The 23,874-nt window shown below is 44.3% G+C and overlaps 1 protein-coding gene across 1 annotated transcript in view; it reads right to left on the reverse strand.

The window, feature by feature from the left end:
• The window catches only part of LOC115124005 (A disintegrin and metalloproteinase with thrombospondin motifs 7), a 185,129-nt gene that overhangs the window by 77,388 nt on the left and 83,867 nt on the right, over nucleotides 1–23,874 (reverse strand). The window contains 4 exon segments of the mRNA XM_065011186.1: nucleotides 656–803; nucleotides 11,453–11,697; nucleotides 13,132–13,252; nucleotides 16,235–16,368. Of these exon segments, the coding sequence (XP_064867258.1) occupies nucleotides 656–803; nucleotides 11,453–11,697; nucleotides 13,132–13,252; nucleotides 16,235–16,368 (648 nt within the window).

Below are 23,874 nucleotides of genomic sequence, written 5' to 3' on the forward strand. Positions count from 1 at the left end.
CCTTCACTACCCTCCACTCAGGGATTCCATGCTGTTGGCATCCTTCACTACCCTCCACTCAGGGATTCCATGCTGTTGGCATCCTTCACTACCCTCCACTCAGGGATTCCATGCGGTTGGCATCCTTCACTACCCTCCACTCAGGGATTCCATGCTGTTGGCATCCTTCACTACCCTCCACTCAGGGATTCCATGCTGTTGGCATCCTTCACTACCCTCCACTCAGGGATTCCACGCTGTTGGCATCCTTCACTACCCTCCACTCAGGGATTCCATAGTTTCCCCACAACACCCTTTTAATGTTGTTGGTTGTGACTCACGCTAAAATAGTAATGTTCTTGGTTATGACTCAAACTAAAAGAGTAATAAACAACAATTAACCTCCAATATACTTTATAAAGAAATCAAGACCAAAGTTGGATTCACACCTGGGTCTTTAAAAATGTAATTTTAGAAAGATCAAAGCTCAAAACCATTGTCCAGGTTTGAATTATCTAGTGAAGTAGTACATTGTAACATGACCCATAAGAGACTAAGCAAAGCCAGTCATGCATGATAACCTGGATGTGTTGTAAATAGTAGGCCAGTAGGATATAATGAACTACATCCCTGGGTAAACATCCATAGTAGCCAACCACCATTATTGGTGTCTTACCTGTCCCGCAGGTGGCACTGCACTCAGTCCATGAGCCATACTTCCAGAAGAAACCGGGGATAGGGATGTCATTGTCTGAGTCCAGAAGAGTCTCTCTATGGATGGTGTACTCATAGCGCACCCCTGGGTTGGTCTCCTGGAAGAGTAGCTGTAGAACACATAGGATCAATCAGAATGAGACAGACGAGACAGCATGAAAACAGACAGCACGAGACGAGACAGATGCCATGAGAGACGAGACAGATGCCATGAGAGACGAGACAGATACCATGAGAGACGAGACAGATACCATGAGAGACGAGACAGATGCCATGAGAGACGAGACAGATACCATGAGAGACTAGACAGACAGCATGAGACAAACAGCATGAGATAGACAAGACAGACAGCATGAGACAGATGAGACAGACAGCATGAGACAGACGAGACAGACAGACGGCATGAGACAGACAGACAGCATGAGACAGACGAGACCGACAGCATGAGACAGACGAGACAGATGGCATGAGACAGACAGACAGCATGAGACAGACGAGACAGACAGCATGAGACAGACGAGACAGACGGCATGAGACAGACAGACAGCATGAGACAGACAAAACAGACAAGACCGCATGAGACAGACGAGACAGCATGAGACAGACGAGACAGCATGAGACAGCATGAGAAAGCATGAGACAGACGAGACAGCATGAGACAGCATGAGACAGACGAGACAGACAAAAGCATAAAACACACAAACTAAAAGCTCAAACAGTCAACAAGCCATTGCTGCTTCGGATCACATATTTCTTGAAGTGAGTGATGTTGAAGGGTTTGTTGTTTGGTGTGTACTGTGTGTGTGTGTACTATGTGTATGTGTCATGTGGTATGGGGGGGGCATGTCTTTTGGGGAGTGTGTGGAATGTGCTCATGTTAGTGGTTTGAGGTGTGTGTGGCTAATATGTATTTAGGAGATTGGATTGAGTGGTGGATGATCCCACAGGAGGGGGGCATATTCCAGCCAACAGCACAATCACGTACCAATTTCCACTTTAATTTCTGGACCAAGCATCATTGGGAGGCCCTGAGCTGATCTCAGCTATCCAAACAGACAGGATGTAAAGTTAGAACAGGTCAGCTTGGGACAGCACCGGGAGACTGCCAGGGCACAGAGTCTGTTGGCTGTGATACTCAGTGATACGCTGCCTGTACCCTAATCTTGCACAGGCAGTAAGCAATAACTCATGTTGCATACTTCATAGAGCAGGACTCTCCAACCTTTTCTAGCATGAGAGCTACTTTAAATGAAACATGTCCCAAGCTAGCTTTCTAGCTTTCAAGTAGGAACATTCTACTTTTCTTTCCCCTGCAACTCTTCACTAGGAGAAAGTATGTTTTCTGTCAATATACTGGTTAATAAACAACTAACGGGGGCTCTATTAAATCTGCAACCCCCCCCCCCCGCCCATCCCACCATTATGTTTTATCGTTTCCCAAATTATGTTCAGTTCAAAATGTCCTGGTTTTTCACTCTTAAAATTACTTTGATTCATAGAGAAACAACGAAATTGGATGTTCTGAGTTCATGGTTCAGGCCCCTTAGTTCCAGTGAAGGGAAATCGTAATGCTATAGCATACAATGACGTTCTAGAAGGTTCTGTGCTTCCAACTTTGTGGCAACAGTTTGGGGAAGAACCTTTCCTGTTTCAGCATGACAATGCCCAAGTGCACAAAGCGAGCTACATACAGAAATGGTTTGTCAAGATCGGTGTGGAAGAACTTGACTGGCCTGCACAGAGCCCTGACCTCAACCCCATCGAACACCTTTGGGTTGAATTGAAACGCAGACTGCGAGCCAGACCTAATCGCCAAACATCAGTGCCTGACCTCACTAATACTTGTGGCATGGAAGCAAGTCCCAACATCTAGTGGAAAGCCTTCCCAGAACAGTGGAGTATTTTGTAGCAGCAAAGGGGGGACCAACTCCATATTAATGCCCATGATTTTGGAATGAGATTTTCGACGAGAAGGTGTCCACACACTTTTGGTTATGTAGTGTACTTCTGCCAGGTAAGCCTACTCTGCAGTTAACATTTAATTGAGAAGGTTTTTGGGAAAGTATTTCTGTCAACCCACAAGATGGTTACCACATCAACTGGCTACACACTGAGTGATAGACCAAAGCACGCATGACACAGACAGACATAATGCTGGAAATTCATTGACAGATACTGTGCTAGGTTTGGCTTTTTAAGACAATAGTGGCTAACCAGGGATGGGATAATGTCAATGTTGCGTTGATTAGATAGTAATGTGACCATCCTACAAGACAAATTTCAAATGTCACTCACAACAAAGGGAACTAACAAAGAAAATCACTTTGACAACCAAAATAAAACCAAAAGGGGTTCAAAGGAAGTTCAAATCAAATGCTATTGGTCACATACACATGGTTAGCAGATGTTAATGCGAGTGTAGTGAACTGCTTGTGCTTCTAGTTCCGACAGTGCAGTAAGATCTAACAAGTAATCTCACAATTCCCCAACAACTACCTAATACACACAAATCTAAAGGGATGGGGCCTCCCGGGTGGCGCACTGATCTAAGGCTGTGGCACTAGAGATTCTAGGTTCAAGTCAAGGCTCTGACGCAGCCAGCTACGACCGGCAGACCGATGGGGCTGCGCACAATTGGCCCAGCATCTTCCGGGTTAGGGGAGGGTTTGGTCAGCAGGGATGTCCTTGTCCCCATCACGCACTAGCGACTCCTGTGGCGGGCCGGATGCAGTGCACGCTGACACGGTCGCCAGGTGTACGATGTTTCCTCTGACACATTGGTGTGGCTGGCTTCTGGGTTAAGTGGGCATTGTGTCAAGAAGCAGTGTGGCTTGGTTGGGTTGTGTTTCGGAGGACACGAGGCTCTCGACCTTCGCCTCTCCAGAGTCCATACAGGAGCTGCAGCAATGAGACAATACTGTAACTACCAATTGGATACCACGAAATTGGGGAGAAAAAGGGGTAAGAAAACAAAACAAAAACAAATCTAAAGGGATGGCATAAGAATATGTACATATAGGGGTGGCAGGGTAGCCTAGTGGTTAGAGTGTTGGACTAATAACCAGAAGGTTGCAAGTTCAAACTCCCGAGCTGACAAGGTACAAATCTGTTGTTCTGCCCCTGAACAGGCAGTTAACCCACTGTTACTAGGCCGTCATTGAAAATAAGAATTTGTTCTTAACTGACTTGCCTAGTGTCCTGGAGGGCAGGTAGTTTGCCCCCGGTGATGCGTTGTGCAGACCCACCCTCTCGAGAGCCTTGCGGTTGAGGACGGTGCAGTTGCCGTGCCAGGCAGTGATACAGCCCAAAAGGATGCTCTCAATTGTGCAGCTGTAAAAGTTTGGCGCTGTCACGCCTTCTTCACCACACTGTCTGTGTGGATGGACGATTTCAGTTTGTCTGTGATGTGTACACCCAGGAACTTAAAACTTTCCACCTTCTCCACTGCTGTCCCTTCAATGTGGATAGGGGGGTGCTCCCTCTGCCGTTTCCTGAAGTCAACGATCATCTCCTTTGTTTTGTTGACGTTGAGTGAGAGGTTGTTATCCTGTGCACTCATCTCCTCCCTGTAGGCTGTCTCGTCGTTGTTGGTAATCAAGCCCACTACTTTTGTGTTGTCTGCAAACTTGATGATTGAGTTGGAGAGATATACCTGCTGGAGCACGTGCTACAGGTGGGTGCTGCTATGGTGACCAGCGAGCTGAATAACTACACTGTTTATATTCGGCCATATTCCCAGTCCTCTTTCCATGGTTAAGTAAACGCTTTCAGTTTTGCGCGAAAGCCGCCATCCATCCATGGTTTTTGGTTAGGGTAGGTTTTGATAGTCACAGTGGGTACAACATCTCCAATGCACTTCCTTATAAACTCACTCACCGAGTCAGCGTATAGATCGATGTCATTCTCTGAGGCTGCCTGGAACATTTCCCAGTCCACGTGATCAAAACAATCTTGAAGCATGGATTCCGATTGGTCAGACCAGTGTTGAATGGTTCTAGTCAAGGGTACATCCTGTTTGAGTTTCTACCTATAGGACGGTAGAAGCAAGATGGAGTCGTGGTCGGATTTGCCGAAGGGGGAGCGGGGGAGGGCCTTGTATGCATAGCAGAAGTCAGAGTAGCAATGGTTCAGTGTATTGCCTGTGCGGGTGCTGCAATCAATATGCTGATAGAATTTAGGTAGCCCTTAGGTTCTGAAAGACACCCATGTTTGTGCCCACTAAAAAATGGCAAAGCCACTAGTAAGGGGTTAAGGCTATCGACTCTGTCAATCACCACATTCTTATCGGCAGATTCGACAGCCTTGGTTTCTCAAATGACTGTAAACTCTCCTTCCAGACTCACATTAAGCATCTCCAATCCAAAATCAAATCTAGTATCGGCTTCCTATTTCGCAAAAGAAAGCATCCTTCACTCATGATGCCAAAAATACCCTCGTAAAACTGACTATCCTACCGATCCTTGACTTCGGCGATGTAATTTACAAAATAGCCTCCAACACTCTATACAGCAAATTGGATGCAGTCTATCACAGTGCCATCCAAAGCCCCATATACTACCCACCACTGCGACCTGTATGCTCTCGTTGGCTGGCCCTTGCTTCATATTCGTCACCAAACCCACTGGCTCCAGGTCATCGATAAGTCTTTGCTAGGTAAAGTCCCGCCTTATCTCAGCTCACTGGTCAACATAGCAGCACCCACCCGTAGCACGCGCTCCAGCAGGTATATTTCACCGGTCATCTCCAAAGCCAATTCCTCATTTGGCAGCCTTTCCTTCCAGTTCTTTGCTACCAATGACTGGAACGAATTGCAAAAATCACTGAAGCTGGAGACTCACATCTCCCTCACTAACTTTAAGCACCAGCTGTCAGAGCAGCTCACAGATTATTGTAACTGTAAATAGCCCTTCCAACTACCTCATCCCCATATTGTTCTTCTTTTTTTTCTCCTTTGCACCCCAGTATCTCTACTTGCACACTCATCTTCTGCATCTATCACTCCAGTGTTTAATTGCTAAATTGTAATTACTTCGCCACTACTTATTGCTTTACCTCACTAATCTTACCTCATTTGCACATAGTGTATATATACTTTTCTATTGTGTTATTGACTGTACGTTTGTTTATTCCATGTGTAACTCTGTGTTGTTGTTTGTGTCGCACTGCTTTGCCATATCTTGGCCAGGTCGCAGTTGTAAATGAGAACTTGTTCTCAACTGGCCGACCTGGTTAAATAAAGGTGAAATAAAAACAACAAAAAGAATTGCCTTCACTGCCATTCAGAATAGTGATTGAATAGTCAATAATAAAAAAAGACAACCATGTGGATGCCCACTGAAAGTTGGCAAAGCCACTAGTAAGCAGTGGTGGAAAAAACAACCAATTGTCATACTTGAGTAAAAGTAAAGATAATAAATAAAAGTAAAGATAAGTAAAGACCTTAATAGAAAGTTACTCAAGTAAAAGTGAAAGTCATCCAGTAAAATACTACTTGAGAAAAAGTCTAAAATTTTTGGTTTTAAACATACTTAAGTATTAAAAGTAAATATAATTGCTAAAATGTATTTAAGTATCAAAAGTAAACGTACAAGTTTAAATCATTTAAAATTCCTTATATAAAGCAAACCAGACGGCACAATTGTCTTGTCCTGTCCTGCTAAAATTGCATGTACTTTCAGAATTGTTCGGCAAGCTACTCATAGGTGGGCTGCGAGCTACTGGTAGCTTACCATCAACCTGTTGGAGACCCCTGCCATAGAGAAGGGTTCCTGGCAACTAATCTATAAGCCTTTGTTTAACATTACAAATAGGTGATCAATTACACAATGTTGAACATTGGGCTCTCTCTCTCTTTTTGTGGAAAAAGAACAACAATATCTTTGCTAATTTCACTGTCACTGTCGTGTTAGGAGCTGGAACAAGCATATTTGTTTTCAGGCCAGATGAAACCCCAAATTCTGGCCTCCACTTTCACGGATGCCTCGTGTCTGATTGGATCATTGAAATCTACTGAAAGCATTGACAACCGCAGCATTAAAAAGAATAGCCGACAGCATTATGTTGCAGTGTATGAATGGTGTTACCATGGTAACTCTGCAGCACTCTGTATGCTGTAACTCTCTACATGTTGATCTCCAGAGTCTAGATTTGAGTTTAGGTTGTGTATGAATGATGTTACCATGGTAACTCCGCAGCACTCTGTATGCTGTAACTCTCTACATGTTGATCTCCAGAGTCTAGATTTGAGTTTAGGTTGTGTATGAATGATGTTACCATGGTAACTCCGCAGCACTCTGTATGCTGTAACTCTCTACATGTTGATCTCCAGAGTCTAGATTTGAGTTTAGGTTGTGTATGAATGATGTTACCATGCAGCACTCTGTATGCTGTAACTCTCTACATGTTGATCTCCAGAGTCTAGATTTGAGTTTAGGGTATGAATGATGTATGAATGATGTTACAGAGTCTAGATTTGAGTTTAGGTTGTGTATGAATGATGTAACTCCAGCACTCTGTATGCTGTAACTCTCTACAGCACTCTGTATGCTGTAACTCTCTACACGTTGATCTCCAGAGTCTAGATTTGAGTTTAGGTTGTGTATGAATGATGTTACCATGGTAACTCCGCAGCACTCTGTATGCTGTAACTCTCTACATGTTGATCTCCAGAGTCTAGATTTGAGTTTAGGTTGTGTATGAATGATGTTACCATGGTAACTCCGCAGCACTCTGTATGCTGTAACTCTGTTGATCTCCAGAGTCTAGATTTGAGTTTAGGTTGTGTATGAATGATGTTACCATGGTAACTCCGCAGCACTCTGTATGCTGTAACTCTCTACATGTTGATCTCCAGAGTCTAGATTTGAGTTTAGGTTGTGTATGAATGATGTTACCATGGTAACTCCGCAGCACTCTGTATGCTGTAACTCTCTACACGTTGATCTCCAGAGTCTGAATGATGTTACCATGGTAACTCCGCAGCACTCTGTATGCTGTAACGTTGATCTCCAGAGTCTAGATTTGAGTTTAGGTTGTGTATGAATGATGTTACCATGGTAACTCTGCACTCTGTATGCTGTAACTCTCTACATGTTGATCTCCAGAGTCTGAATGATGCTGTAACTCTGCAGCACTCTACATGTTGATCTCCAGAGTCTAGATTTGAGTTTAGGTTGTGTAATCTGTTATTGAATCACAGTGAAATAACTAAGTGGACTTCAGGAATCATATTGGAATGGAGCAAAATGACAAAGTCAAAGCACAAAGTGTTACGTCTGACTATTAAGTCATGTCACAGTGAGTTTGACCATTTTATACAGAGTTAGAAGTGAAACACTGGCCGTGATATCTCTTCCCCGTGGGATAAATAATTACATGACGCAGACTAAACAGAATTTGAGACAGTGGCTGTCAAGATATGCGCTTGCCTATGACAAATGATTTTCCCAAAGAACTGTCATTTGTCATTCACAGTGACAGCACAGAACAAAACGTTGTGGCTCGTTGTGGCTCCACACAATTCATCTTTGTTTTTACTGTCAATGTATTGCTGCTGATTCAAATAATTGTTATTAGAATCAGCTCTAGTCAGAGGACTGAAGATCACTTCAGGCAAACTGGGAAACAAGCAATATTTGATTGAACAATATAAATCTGATTTCGCTTTTCCCCAAAACTGACATCAAAGCGGGGTCTCATGGGACTAACTGATACACTGACAATTCTGAATAAAGCCACTGATATAACAAATGATTCTGTAAGCAGTTACTAAGGCATATGAGGCTATCAATAAGCCAAAAGGAATACTCAATTAGTCATGAATAATTGTGATAAGTTACATGTATTTGAATATAATCACAGACACATTTTCAATCCAGTACATTGTCTTTCACCATCAAAAGGTCATGGATATTATTTTTTGTGGGTACTTGGCGTATGGACTACGTTTGTGAAGCTAATTCATTTGTCTTCCATCTTATGCTAGTACAGAAAGTAGATTCACATCTAGTTAATGGGTTGTCAGCAGAAACAGAAGAGCAAAGTAAATGAATCAAGCTCAGACAAGCAAGACTGGCAGAAAGTGGAGTGTAATATTATTATCTTATCCGATTTTAAAGAGTCTGTTTACACTTGGCTGTGATTATCGCTCAAAATTTAATGAACATCCTTGTCATGCAAATGTGTTTTTCCAGTTGCCCCCAAACCCCATGGTAAATGTGTCCAATCTACCAGACACCTTACCTCCCTTGTGATATCTGAAACATGACAGTCTGAGTGCCACTTCAAGTCAGACACACGGGGTAAAGTGGTCAAATGGGACATATAAAGCCCATCCACGCCAGACCCTCCATCACCATCTCCAACATGAGGCCCTGGAGACAAACACCTGAAGATGGAATCCAGTTCCATAGGGAACGCTCCTCATCTCCAATATCTATCAACGCTCAGCAAACACCATGGTTACGTGTTTTTTCCCTTTGAACACTCTTTTTGACACATCCTTCGCCCTTCCCTCAAGTCATTGACTTTTCTGTGTGTCATTGGAAGCTTGTTACAATGAACTGTAGGGTCCATTTGAGAGGACTTAACAACCGAGCTGCCACTTCCCTGATCCTGTGTTTGGACAGGCTGACACACTTAGGTGATGAATGAGCTTTGTGCAAGACGGGTAAAGAGTGTGAGCAGACACAGTTGACATTAATGGAAAGGTAAAGCTGGGATCTGGGGAGTCGGCTCAACAGCTGTTCTCTCCACAGGGTTTTACTTGGACAAGGTGCAAATATTTGTTTTGAAAGGTATTTGTCTCTGAAAGGCATTCCAAAACGTTTCCTCTGGAGACGGAGATAGGAACATTGAATTTTGAGTGGCACATGTCCCAAAACAAAAGCATTTTGGCTGAGATTGTCATGGGGCCTTGTGACGGGCTAAATGATCAGTTTCCATTGTGTCCTCACAGTGAGATAGAGATGCAAGGGAATTTTATCGCTAAATGTTCAAAAATAACACTGTAGATTGTTAAGTTGTTTCAGTGCTGCGCTGCGTGTGACCGTCATACAGTTATGTACACATGATCAACCACTTCTCACTTGTTGATTATAGGTTTCCACTTACTGCAGAACATTACAACAACAAGTCATCACACATGGTGCACTTACCTCACACAGGTGGTCTCATTAGAGTTCATAACAAAAACATTGAACCATCAGTGAGAAACCACCACACAAACACTAATTTGGTGTGAGGGAGAGAAAGTTTAGCATCAACTCATGAGAGAGGGAAAAAGAGAGAGAGAGAGAGAGTGACAGAGAGACAGAGGGAGAATGAAAGTAAGTTAAGCATCAACCCATGAGAGAGAGAGAGAGAGAGAGAGAGAGAGACAGACAGACAGACAGACAGACAGAGAGACAGAGAGACAGAGAGAGAGAGACAGAGGGACAGAGGGAGAATGAAAGTAAGTTAAGCATCAACTCATGAGAGAGAGAGAGAGAGAGAGAGAGAGAGAGAGAGAGAGAGAGAGAGAGACAGAGGGAGGCTATTAGTAGACTCCAGCAGTGCCAGTGAGAGAAGAGGTCAACATGACATCAGTGCCAGTACTCATCTCCCTGTCCACTGTCTGTGGTCCAACAGACAGACAGAAGCTGCCTTCCAACCCTACCCTGGTGGGCACCATGCCAGGCTAGGGGGGCTTCAGATCCCCACAGTGGGACAAAGCCCTTTATCTGCCCCCTGGTACAGCCTCCACCACCTGGCCTGGTGTGGGCGTTTCCCGGTAGAAAACTGATTGTCTAGCCCATCCTCCTCTAGGCCGCTGATTGGCTAGCTCATCCTCCTCAGGGAGATGACAACTTGTTCTATGAGAAAATAGCCAGCGTTTTTGAAACCGTCGGTTTGAGATGGGTTTTTTAAAGTGCTTTTTTCTCCAATTTATGCTTCTGCCAGAAATAAGAGTACAGGACGAGTCAACAACATTATGTAGATATGAGTTAACAGATAGGAGTTAAAAGTGAGACTTTCACTGGGCAGTCAGCTACTTTAAAGTCTAAAAACAGGCATTGAGATCGTTGCTCAGTTGTTGTGATGCCTTTGTACGGGTGTAGCTGTGGATGAATTTACTGTACATGGGGGGAATTTGTAATGACAGGGAGGATAGAATACGGCACCACCATTCGAAACGAAATGGCTTCGACCAAAAAACCCTTCTCTTTTGTAGCCATAACACAAAGGAATTCTCGCTGGATGAGAATTGTACAGATTCAAAGTGGATTCTCTCAAGGTCAACAACAAACAATTCTTGGAAACTGTACCCTTAGTTTTGCACAGGTTGGCACAGCAGGGTTAAAGTCTATGAAATAACACAGCCTTTGAAATAAGAGACATTTATTTAATTACTGTAGCTCTGTGTAAACACCTACACTGCCTGAACAACCAAACCCTGTTTGGAAATAATTACTTATAATCAAAAGCGAACATCATCTTAGATCTCCATGAAACTAGAACCAGAGCCATGCAAAATAGAGTTTAATTGAAAAGAGATGTCCCGGTTTGATTAAAGAATAATAAAACAAAATAAATGTGTGTAAGTGAACATTTTGTCTGTTTACGTGTGGTTTTTCCTGGATAACATCTCTCAAGTGGAAGGTATGCAATGCTTGCAATGCTTGTTAAACGACAGCTCGGAGTATTTGGCACATGCTGTGTGTGTGTGTGTGTGTGTGTGTGTGTGTGTGTGTGTGTGTGATCCACGAGTATGTGATCCTACCTGTATCCACACGGGCTCTAGGGTTGGTCCAGGGGAGGTCAGGTTCTCCAGTTGTCCTGTCCTCTCATAGGTGAACACCGTCCCCGCTGCCTTGTATTCCCCATTCCATTGGATAGTCCAACCGCCGTTCAGGAAGTACTTTCCGGGGTCGTCACTCCGGAGAGCCAAGAAATTCCCAGCCTCAGCCACCTCCTCGATACGAATTTCCCGAGCCCCCTCTGGAATCAGCCCAATGTCCACATACCCTGGGAGACAGACAGGGGGGTCCAGAGGGGCTGTTCAACTTCCAACTCTACTACCCTCGGCACACTTTACTTTTCTCCTTTTCAATTTGACCTAGTTTATTGTCTTTTAATCCACCCAGCTTGATACCTTCTTAATACCTCCACAAAAAGGGACTGATGTCAGACTTGTGCTTTGAAGTCTATGGAAACATAATACTGTACCACCAAACATTTGGTTGATTATGAGACAGAAACTTGAGATGCAGTACATGACCTAGTTCACATTCAAACTGACAGCTCAAACCAAGCTACAGGACGCTGACAACAATACCCAGTGTACAGTACACTGTCTATCACTTTAAAAACCTGTTCCAGGGTCAGTCTGGTTTTTTATCTCATAATGGTTAAGGTTCCGATTGAGGTGAGGAGAGCTGATCCTATATCAGTAGACGTTCTCCAGAGATTCTTTTTTTTAATACTTTCACTGTTGAAAAGGTGGTATCTCAAGTATAAATACAGTAAAGTACACACCAAAGGGTAAAATGTCACGACATACAGAACCTTGACCACCTATTGAGCGCTAAGAACCTTGGCGTGATCCTGGACAACACCCTGTCGTTCTCAACTAAGATCAAGGCGGTGGCCCGTTCCTGTAGGTTCATGCTCTACAACATCCGCAGAGTACGACCCTGCCTCACACAGGAAGCGGCGCAGGTCCTAATCCAGGCACTTGTCATCTCCCGTCTGGATTACTGCAACTCGCTGTTGGCTGGGCTCCCTGCCTGTGCCATTAAACCCCTACAACTCATCCAGAACGCCGCAGCCCGTCTGGTGTTCAACCTTCCCAAGTTCTCTCACGTCACCCCGCTCCTCCGCTCTCTCCACTGGATTCCAGTTGAAGCTCGCATCCGCTACAAGACCATGGTGCTTGCCTACGGAGCTGTGAGGGGAATGGCACCTCAGTACCTCCAGGCTCTGATCAGGCCCTACACCCAAACAAGGGCACTGCGTTCATCCACCTCTGGCCTGCTCGCCTCCCTACCACTGAGGAAGTACAGTTCCCGCTCAGCCCAGTCAAAACTGTTCGCTGCTCTGGCCCCCCAATGGTGGAACAAACTCCCTCACGACGCCAGGACAGCGGAGGTCAATCACCACCTTCCGGAGACACCTGAAACCCCACCTCTTTAAGGAATACCTAGGATAGGATAAAGTAATCCTTCTCACCCCCCTTAAAAGATTTAGATGCACTATTGTAAAGTGGCTGTTCCACTGGATGTCATAAGGTGAACGCACCAATTTGTAAGTCGCTCTGGATAAGAGCGTCTGCTAAATGACTTAAATGTAAATGTAAATGTATTGGGATGTGCCTTTTGTTAAGTAAATCAGGAGTTAAATGAGGTGAAAAAGGAGACTGGAGGGCCACTTTAAGTGCAGAGAGTAGCATGAGTGTCATACCAAGCCCTTCGCTCTCCTCAAAGGTCTTCTTCACAGTCTCACAAGTAGACCCGTTGCCATGGCAAACCCCACAGCGATCTTCCACCGCGTTGGAGTCAATCTCATAGTCACACCCCACATTCTGAAAAGATCAAAGCAAAGCAAGAACCTGCCGTTTCATACTACATAACGATTGAACTGATAGCAGAGAAGAATGACAGGCCTTCAGCAGAGAATAAAGGATAACCTAAAATGGATGCCACGCATTACAGTGTATGGTGTCCATTTTAGGACATCAGTACGTCTTTGGGTTCAATCTTTAGGGTTCACCGGAATCATATTAAGATAATTTGAGGACAACATAATGTACTCGCACTGAAACAAAAGTATCCATCAATACGTCCACTTTGCAGCAAAACATTCACAATTGGTCTTTTTTTTCTAAAATAATCATAGTGAGTACTATAATAATGTTGTGAAAATAATGTGTACAAAATGTATCAAAGAAACTTTCTATATTCAAATTCACAGTTCTGCTAGATAATCATCTCCCCATTTATTCTGTAGTCACTGAGATATTGAAAAATGAGTTGTCTGAGGTGATGCAGAAAATTAACAACAAACAAAGAAAAAAATGCTAAGCTAGCAATAAGCACAAGGCAGGACAATCTCCTGTAGTGTGATAGGACTCAGGAATTAGCATTTGATAACTGGGGTTACCACAACCACATTGTGTCCCCACTACATCTAGTAACCAAATTATCCATCTACTATACCTATGTTATTTGGAAAGAATATGGACAAAATGAAAACTTATCAGAGAAACGTTCTATATTCAAATTCTCAGTTGGATCCTAACATCAATATTTGACTGGCTTATAAACAGACTAAATATTTAACTGCTTTCAGCCAAAACCAATTAAACAAAGCCAGCTTTTAAAAAGAACGGCTCAACTGGGGTCAACTGGGGTCAACTGGGGTCAACTGGGGTCAACTGGGGTCAACTGGGGTCAACTGGGGTCAACTGGGGTTACCACAACAAAATGTGATCCTCGCCCCATGAAGTCATCCAAATTCGTTAGCTCGTCCAATCAGAGCTTAGAGCACAGTCTGAAAGTTTGGATGAAGATATCGGACAAGAGTGAGACTATGTTGGGAGATAATGACTTTATCCATCAATACGTCCACCTTGCAAGTAAAATATTAACGTGTCTTTTCCCAAAAAATAAACATAGTATGTACTATAATAACGTTGTGTGAAAAAAATGGAGATCATGAAAAATGAGTGTTGTCTGAGGTGATGCAGAAAACTAATGTCACCTGTCTGACACGCAAAAATGAAAAGTGAGGGAAACGTTTGAGCACAAGGCTCTACAATCTCCTGTAGAGGGACAGGACTCAGGAATGAGCATTTGTCATCAGAGAAATAGTTCACCTTAAAAACAATGTTTGACAAACATTTCCATAGCTCCAACGTGATCTACGTGTCATTTGTTGTGTATCATAGGAGGTTAGTGGCACCTTAATTGGGGAGGACGGGCTCGTGGTAATGCCTGGAGCGGAATTGGTGGAATGGTATCAAATACACCAAACGCATGGTTTCCATGTGTTTGATGCCATTCCATTTGCTCCGTTCCAGACGTTATTATGAGCCGTCCTCTCCTCAGCAGCCTCCACTGTGTATACTGTGGAACATAAGAGGTTCCAATAGCTCAGGGGTGTCAAACTCATTCCATGGAGGGCCTAGTGTCTGTGGGTTTTTGGTTTTTCCTTTCAATTAGGAACTAGACAAACAGCTGAGGGGAGTTCTTTACTAATCAGTGACCTTAATATTAATATCAATAAAGTACAAGGGAGGAGCGAAAACCCACAGATACTCGGCCCTCTGTGGAATGAGTTTGACGAATGTGCAATTGCTCATTGTTTCAGTAGCTTCGGTGAAACTGAGCCCTGCTGATTTATCCTGGTGCATATAGCCTAGCCAGATCTATACAACAGATGGTGTGGACGGAGCTAAACTTCAGATGACTTTGTGCCGTATGAAAACATCTGACAAACGTTGTTTTAGTGTGAACTATCCCTCTGGAGTGATGGTTCACAAATGAAACTATCCCTTTAACTTGAGGTGATCCTTCCCTTTAACCTCAGTTGCATTGTGAACTCTAAATCCCTCATCTTCCAGTCCTTAGATAATGAGCACGTTCCTCTGCTCAGGTGTTGCTGATGCATGCCAGGTCTTACGATACCTTGATAGGTATTTTACGTATCAGTTAACCACGTCACATGTTAAAGCAATCTGGTGTCCAACGGCACAGTCGATGACATGGCACGCAATCATTGGTTGATGTACGCAACGTCTAAGCAGGGGAACATGACCCATGTCTTGGACATGAGTGGAAACCATGGAAACCAAAGACCAGGGTCACAATGTTGGTCTTGTTTGAAGATGTAAATGAAACAAGATAAAAGGCTAAAAGCATAGATTCTAACATTAATATTTGACTGGCTTATAAACAGTCTAAATATTTAACTGCTTTCAGCCAAAACCAATTAAACAAAGCCAGCTTTTAAACAGAATGGCTCAACTGGGCTCAACTGGGGTCAACTGGGGTCAACTGGGGTCAACTGGGGTCAACTGGGGTCAACTGGGGTCAACTGGGGTCAACTGGGGTCAACTGGGGTCATGACAACAAAATGTGTCCCCACTACAGTACATCAATTCACCAAATGATGCATCTCGGGTAGTGTATCATTATTTTCTTGGTCCAATCAGACCTGACATTTTGGGATGAAGATATTGGACAACCGTGAGACTGTACTGTGCGAGATAATGACTTACTCGAACAGCACACTCATTTTCATACAGAATGTAAAGTGTTCAACATCATTCTGCTGCCCGACTAAACAAAGTGCATATCAAATGACATCCCTAAAGCATGTTGAGACCAGGAGAAGTACGTCAACAAGGGGAGCTTAACAAATGAATTTAACTCAGCTTAGACTTTAGGAGGGAATGACAATTTGAGTAGAGAATGAGAGAGAGTGAGAGAGCAAGGAGCGAGAGGCATGAGGGAGTGAGAGAGACAGAGAGAAGAGAGATTGCTGGGGACAAGGTTGCCGCTACCTTGCAGATGCCGTTAACACACATGTCTCGGCTCAAGCTGCCCTCATAGCACTGGGTCCCGTCAATGACCGCGTCCAGCATCTTCTCTGAGAAGTACTCGTTCAGAGGGCGGCAATGCAGCTCGCAGGGGTTCACTGGCAAACACAAACAGGTTAGGTGTCACCTTACTTTAGCGACAAGGTATCACTTTGCTTGAGGCCTGTATCTGGCATTAAGACAACCAAAGCTGTCCTAAGCATGACCATAACATGACCAAGCAGCATTATGTCATTTGTTACCGTATGTAATCAGTTGGGTATCGGTTAGCTTGTCAGTTGGGTAACAGTTAGCTTGTCAGTTGGGAAACTGTTAGCTTGTCAGTTGGGTAACGGTTAGCTTGTCAGTTGGGTAACGGTTAGCCTGTCAGTTGGGTAACAGCTAGTTTGTCAGTTGGGTAACAGTTAGCTTGTCAGTTGGGTAACAGTTAGCTTGTCAGTTGGGTAACAGTTAGCTTGTCAGTTGGGTAACGGTTAGCTTGTCAGTTGGGTAACGGTTAGCTTGTCAGTTGGGTAACGGTTAGCCTGTCAGTTGGGTAACGGTTAGCCTGTCAGTTGGGTAACGGTTAGCCTGTCAGTTGGGTAAAGGTTAGCTTGTCAGTTGGGTAACAGTTAGCTTGTCAGTTGGGTAACAGTTAGCTTGTCAGTTGGAGAACAGTTAGCTTGTCAGTTGGGTAATTGTTAGCGTTACAGCCTTATTCTATAATTGATTGTTTTTTCCCCTTATCAAGCTACACAGGTAATTCCACTGTACCTTTTTTTATTTTTCAGATCCTTCTTAAATCTCACAGATACAGTGGGGGGGAATGTATTTAATCAGCCACCAATTGTGCAAGTTCTCCCACTTAAAAAGATGAGAGAGGCCTGTAATTTTCATCATAGGTACACTTCAACTATGCCAGACAAAATGAGAAAAAAAATCTGGTCTGATGGAGCATGGTCTGATGGAGCACAAATGGTGGCTGACTAAATACTTTTTTTGCCCCACTGTATAGGACAGGTACTTCAAAACATACTTTCTTTTGATTTCATTTTTGGGACAAATTCAATGTTATACACTGCTTTCGGAAAGTACTCAGACCCCTTGACTTTTTCCACATTTTGTTACGTCACAGCCTTATTCTAAAATGGATTAAATCGTTTTTTCCTTCACAGCCTTATTCTAAAATGGATTAAATCGTTTTTTCCTTCATCAATCTACACACAATACCCCATAATGACAAAGAAAAAACTGTTTTTTACACATTTTTGCTAATTTACAACAACTAAAAACTTGTGACATATTTATCGTTAATGTGATGACATGCTATTTATTGAATAATTAACTGTGTTTATAATTACGTGATTAATTAAATTAATCCTGTAACCATTAACTCAGTATCCTGGGGCACCACGGGAAAAGTTTGTTTCATGAGTTACTGATAAAAGCACACTTGGATACATTTGTAAACTATGCTTAGTTTAACCCTGACACCTTGCCCCGAATTGCCGCTCTTATGGGTCAGAATTATAATGCATGTATTTACGTGTTGAAGGACTCCATTGGGTATCTCTTCATGGGCCGAGTTCCGCTTAGTGGGATAGGTTTGGCCGACGCCCTGATCTTTCGATGGCTGCGTCTCCTTCGTTATCAGGTGTAAGTGTCTGATTGTCCACACGATGTCACAATGCCCTTTCTCTTGGTTGTCTGTTTCCTTGCAATCGTTCTGTGAGAGTGGTCTTCTTAGGAGGCTAATCAGCCATGTCGACGCTCCCAGCTTGGGTAGGAGGGCCGTGTAGAAAACCGATTACTTGAAGAGAATAACCGGTTGGTCCTTCTTGAATTCACCTTCTTAGATACATCTTCTTAGATACAGTCCTAGCATTGATTGTTAAGAGGTTTCTTTTCCTCTTCCTCATGTTGCATTTCGGGGTCACAGCTCGGGTCACGACTTGTCGTAGACCACGGGTTGCAGCGCGCAGTCAACTTAGTCAAGTATGTAAATTCTTAACTCACATGTTTTATACCACAGGGTAGAAAGAGGTATGGATATTTTCTACACAACGCACAGTATGTAAACATGCATATTTAATGAAAACTCTTAAAGTTAATGTTTTCGTTATAGCGCTGTCATTTAACTTAATGACGTCACAAAAATCAACATTCATTCTCATATTCCATCTATCATTGTTACCACCATTTAGGGTTGATGAAATATAATGTCCCAAAGTCCATTAATTTCATGTTACAGTTCTGAGGTAGATTCTCCATAAGGCCCACACAGACATTCCAGTCCTAAACATTAAATGAAAAAGGATTAGTCTGCTGCCTTAAGATTTACAATGGGAGTGAGATATCATAAACACCCCTCCCATCAATCCCTCTATACCTCCCCCTCTGCGGGAGGCAGAGATATCCCTGTAGAACCATGATCCACTGTAACCTGATCCTCACAGGCCAGTCATAACAAAACTGAAATATTACATTTACATCAGTATTCCTGACCCTTTACTCAGTACTATATTGAAGCACCTTTGGCAGCGATTACAGCATCAAGTCTTCTTCGGTATGATGCTACCAGCTTGGCTTGGGGAGTTTCTTCCATTCTTCTCTGCAGATCCTCTCAAGCTCTGTCAGGTTGGATGGGGGAATGTTGCTGCACAGCTATTTCCAGGTCTCTCCAGAGATGTTTGATCTGGTGCAAGACCGGGCTCTTGCTGGGCCACTCAAGGACATTCAGAGACTTGTCCCAAAGCCACTCATGCGTTGTCTTGACATCATTACATTTACATTTAAGTCATTTAGCAGATGCTCTTATCCAGAGCGACTTACAAATTGGTGCGTTCACCTTATGACATCCAGTGGAACAGCCACTTCACAATAGTGCATCTAAATCTTTTAAGGGGGGGGGGGGGTGAGAAGGATTACTTTATCCTATCCTAGGTATTCCTTAAAGAGGTGGGGTTTCAGGTGTCTCCGGAAGGTGGTGATTGACTCCGCTGTCAAATCAAATCAAATCAAATTTTATTTGTCACATACACATGGTTAGCAGATGTTAATGCGAGTGTAGCGAAATGCTTGTGCTTCTAGTTCCGACAATGCAGTGATAACCAACAAGTAATCTAACTAACAATTCTAAAACTACTGTCTTATACACAGTGTAAGGGGATAAAGAATATGTACATAAGGATATATGAGTGAGTGATGGTACAGAGCAGCATACAGTAGATGGTATCGAGTACAGTATATACATATGAGATGAGTATGTAGACAAAGTAAACAAAGTGGCATAGTTAAAGTGGCTAGTGATACATGTATTACATAAGGATGCAGTCGATGATGTAGAGTACAGTATATACGTATGCATATGAGATGAATAATGTAGGGTAAGTAACATTATATAAGGTAGCATTGTTTAAAGTGGCTAGTGATATATTTACATCATTTCCCATCAATTCCCATTATTAAAGTGGCTGGAGTTGGGTCAGTGTCAATGACAGTGTGTTGGCAGCAGCCACTCAATGGTGGCTGTTTAACAGTCTGATAGCCTTGAGATAGAAGCTGTTTTTCAGTCTCTCAGTCCCAGCTTTGATGCACCTGTACTGACCTCGCCTTCTGGATGATAGCGGGGTGAACAGGCAGTGGTTCGGGTGGTTGATGTCCTTGATGATCTTTATGGCCTTCCTGTAACATCGGGTGGTGTAGGTGTCCTGGAGGGCAGGTAGTTTGCCCCGGTGATGCGTTGTGCAGACCTCACTACCCTCTGGAGAGCCTTACGGTTGAGGGCGGAGCAGTTGCCGTACCAGGCGGTGATACAGCCCGCCAGGATGCTCTCGATTGTGCATCTGTAGAAGTTCGTGAGTGCTTTTGGTGACAAGCCGAATTTCTTCAGCCTCCTGAGGTTGAAGAGGCGCTGCTGCGCCTTCTTCACGACGCTGTCAGTGTGAGTGGACCAATTCAGTTTGTCTGTGATGTGTATGCCGAGGAACTTAAAACTTGCTACCCTCTCCACTACTGTTCCATCGATGTGGATAGGGGGTGTTCCCTCTGCTGTTTCCTGAAGTCCACAATCATCTCCTTAGTTTTGTTGACGTTGAGTGTGAGGTTATTTTCCTGACACCACACTCCGAGGGCCCTCACCTCCTCCCTGTAGGCCGTCTCGTCGTTGTTGGTAATCAAGCCTACCACTGTTGTGTCGTCCGCAAACTTGATGATTGAGTTGGAGGCGTGCGTGGCCACGCAGTCGTGGGTGAACAGGGAGTACAGGAGAGGGCTCAGAACGCACCCTGTGGGGCCCCGTGTTGAGGATCAGCGGGGAGGAGATGTTGTTGCCTACCCTCACCACCTGGGGGCGGCCCGTCAGGAAGTCCAGTACCCAGTTGCACAGGGGCGGGTCGAGACCCAGGGTCTCGAGCTTGATGACGAGCTTGGAGGGTACTATGGTGTTGAATGCCGAGCTGTAGTCGATGAACAGCATTCTCACATAGGTATTCCTCTTGTCCAGGTGGGTTAGGGCAGTGTGCAGTGTGGTTGAGATTGCATCGTCTGTGGACCTATTTGGGCGGTAAGCAAATTGGAGTGGGTCTAGGGTGTCAGGTAGGGTGGAGGTGATATGGTCCTTGACTAGTCTCTCAAAGCACTTCATGATGACGGAAGTGAGTGCTACGGGGGCGGTAGTCGTTTAGCTCAGTTACCTTAGCTTTCTTGGGAACAGGAACAATGGTGGCCCTCTTGAAGCATGTGGGAACAGCAGACTGGTATAGGGATTGATTGAATATGTCCGTAAACACACCGGCCAGCTGGTCTGCGCATGCTCTGAGGGCGCGGCTGGGGATGCCGTCTGGGCCTGCAGCCTTGCGAGGGTTAACACGTTTAAATGTCTTACTCACCTCGGCTGCAGTGAAGGAGAGACCGCATGTTTTCGTTGCAGGCCGTGTCAGTGGCACTGTATTGTCCTCAAAGCGGGCAAAAAGTTATTTAGTCTGCCTGGGAGCAAGACATCCTGGTCCGTGACTGGGCTGGGTTTCTTCTTGTAGTCCGTGATTGACTGTAGACCCTGCCACATGCCTCTTGTGTCTGAGCCATTGAATTGAGATTCCACTTTGTCCCTGTACTGACGCTTAGCTTGTTTAATAGCCTTGCGGAGGAATAGCTGCATTGTTTATATTCGGACATGTTACCAGACACCTTGCCCTGATTAAAAGCAGTGGTTCGCGCTTTCAGTTTCACGCGAATGCTGCCATCAATCCACGGTTTCTGGTTTGGGAATGTTTTTATCGTTGCTATGGGAACGACATCTTGACGCACGTTCTAATGAACTCGCACACCGAATCAGCGTATTCGTCAATATTTTCATCTGACGCAATACGAAACATGTCCCAGTCCACGTGATGGAAGCAGTCTTGGAGTGTGGAGTCAGCTTGGTCTGACCAGCGTTGGACAGACCTCAGCGTGGGAGCCTCTTGTTTAAGTTTCTGCCTGTAGGCAGGGATCAACAAAATGGAGTCGTGGTCAGCTTTTCCGAAAGGGGGCGGGGCAGGGCCTTATATGCGTCGCGGAAGTTAGAGTAACAATGATCCAAGGTTTTACCACCCCTGGTTGCGCAATCGATATGCTGATAAAATTTAGGGAGTCTTGTTTTCAGATTAGCTTTGTTAAAATCCCCAGCTACAATGAATGCAGCCTCCGGATAAATGGTTTCCAGTTTGCAAAGAGTTAAATAAAGTTCGTTCAGAGCCATCGATGTGTCTGCTTGGGGGGATATATACGGCTGTGATTATAATCGAAGAGAATTCTCTTGGAAGATAATGCGGTCTACATTTGATTGTGAGGAATTCTAAATCAGGTGAACAGAAGGATTTGAGTTCCTGTATGTTTCCTTCATCACACCATGTCTTGTTAGTCATGAGGCATACGCCCCCGCCACTCTTCTTACCAGAAAGATGTTTGTTTCTGTCGGCGCGATGCGTGGAGAAACCCGTTGGCTGCACCGCATTGGATAGCGTCTTCCCAGTAAGCCATGTTTCCGTGAAGCAGAGAACATTGCAGTCTCTGATGTCCCTCTGGAATGCTACCCTTGCTCGGATTTCATCAACCTTGTTGTCAAGAGACTGGACATTGGCAAGAAGAATGCTGGGGAGTGGTGCGCGATGTGCCCTTGTCCGGAGTCTGACCAGAAGACCGCTACGTTTCCCTCTTTTTCGGAGTCGTTTTCTTGGGTCGCTGCATGCGATCCATTCCGTTGTCCTGTTTGTAAGGCAGAACACAGGATCCGCGTCGCGGAAAACATATTCTTGGTCGTACTGATGGTGAGTTGACGCTGATCTTATATTCAGTAGTTCTTCTCGACTGTATGTAATGAAACCTAAGATGACCTGGGGTACTAATGTAAGAAATAACACGTAAAAAAAACAAAAAACTGCATAGTTTCCTAGGAACGCGAAGCGAGGCGGCCATCTCTGTCGGCGCCGGAAGTTACATGTACTAGGCTGTCCTGGCGTCGTGAGGGAGTTTGTTCCACCATTGGGGGGCCAGAGCAGCGAACAGTTTTGACCTTGTGCTTAGGGTCATTGTCCTGTTGGAAAGTGAACCTTCGTCCCAGTCTGAGGTCCTGAGCGTTCTGGAGCAGGTTTTCATCAAGGATTTCTCTGTACTTTCCTCTGTTCATCTTTGCCTCGATTCCAACTAGTCTCCCAGTCCTTGCCACTGAAAAACATCCCCACAGCATGATGCTGCCACCACCATGCTTCACCGTAGGGATGGTGCCAGGTTTCCTCCAGATGTGATGTTTGGCATTCAGGCCAAAGAGTTCAATATTGGTTTCATCAGACCAGATAATCTTGTTTCTCATGGTAAGAGTCTAAGTGCCTTTTGGCAAACTCCAAGCGGGCTGTCATGTGCATTTTACTGAGGAGTGGCTTCCGTCTGGCCACTCTACCATAAAGGCCTGATTGATGAAGTACTGCAGAGATGGTTGTCCTTGGAAGGTCCTACCATCTCCATAGAGGATCTCTAGAGCTCTGTCAGAGTGACCATCGGGTTGTTCGTCACCTCCCTGACCAAGGTCCTTCTCCTCTGATTGCTCAGTTTGGCCAGGCAGCCAGACACTAGAAAGAGTCTTGGTGGTTCCAAACTTCTTCCATTTAAGAATGATGGAGGCCACTGTGTTCTTGAGGAACTTCAATGCTGCAAGAAATGTTTTGGTACCCTTCCCCAGACCTGTGCCTCAACATAATTGTGTCTTGGAGGTCTACGGACAATTCCTTCGACCTCATGGCTTGGTTTTTGCTCTGACATGCACTGTCAATTGTGGGACCTTATATAGACAGGTGTGTGCCTTTCCAAATCATGTCCAATCACTTGAATTTACCACAGGTGGACTCCAATCAAGTTGTAGAAACATCTCAAGGATGATCAATGGAAACAGGATGCACCTGAGCTCAGTTTCCAGTCTCATAGCAAAGTGTCTGAATCTGTTTTTAATTTTTAATAAATTAGTAAAAATATCTACAAAACCTGTTTTCGCTTTGTCATTATGTGTAGATTGCTGAGAAAACCCCCCAATATTTAATCAGTTTTAGAATAAAGCTGTAATGTAACAAAATGTGGAAAAGTCAAGGGGTCTG

This window comes from Oncorhynchus nerka, linkage group LG27, assembly GCF_034236695.1.
Source record: "Oncorhynchus nerka isolate Pitt River linkage group LG27, Oner_Uvic_2.0, whole genome shotgun sequence".
Classification (NCBI taxonomy): domain Eukaryota; kingdom Metazoa; phylum Chordata; class Actinopteri; order Salmoniformes; family Salmonidae; genus Oncorhynchus; species Oncorhynchus nerka.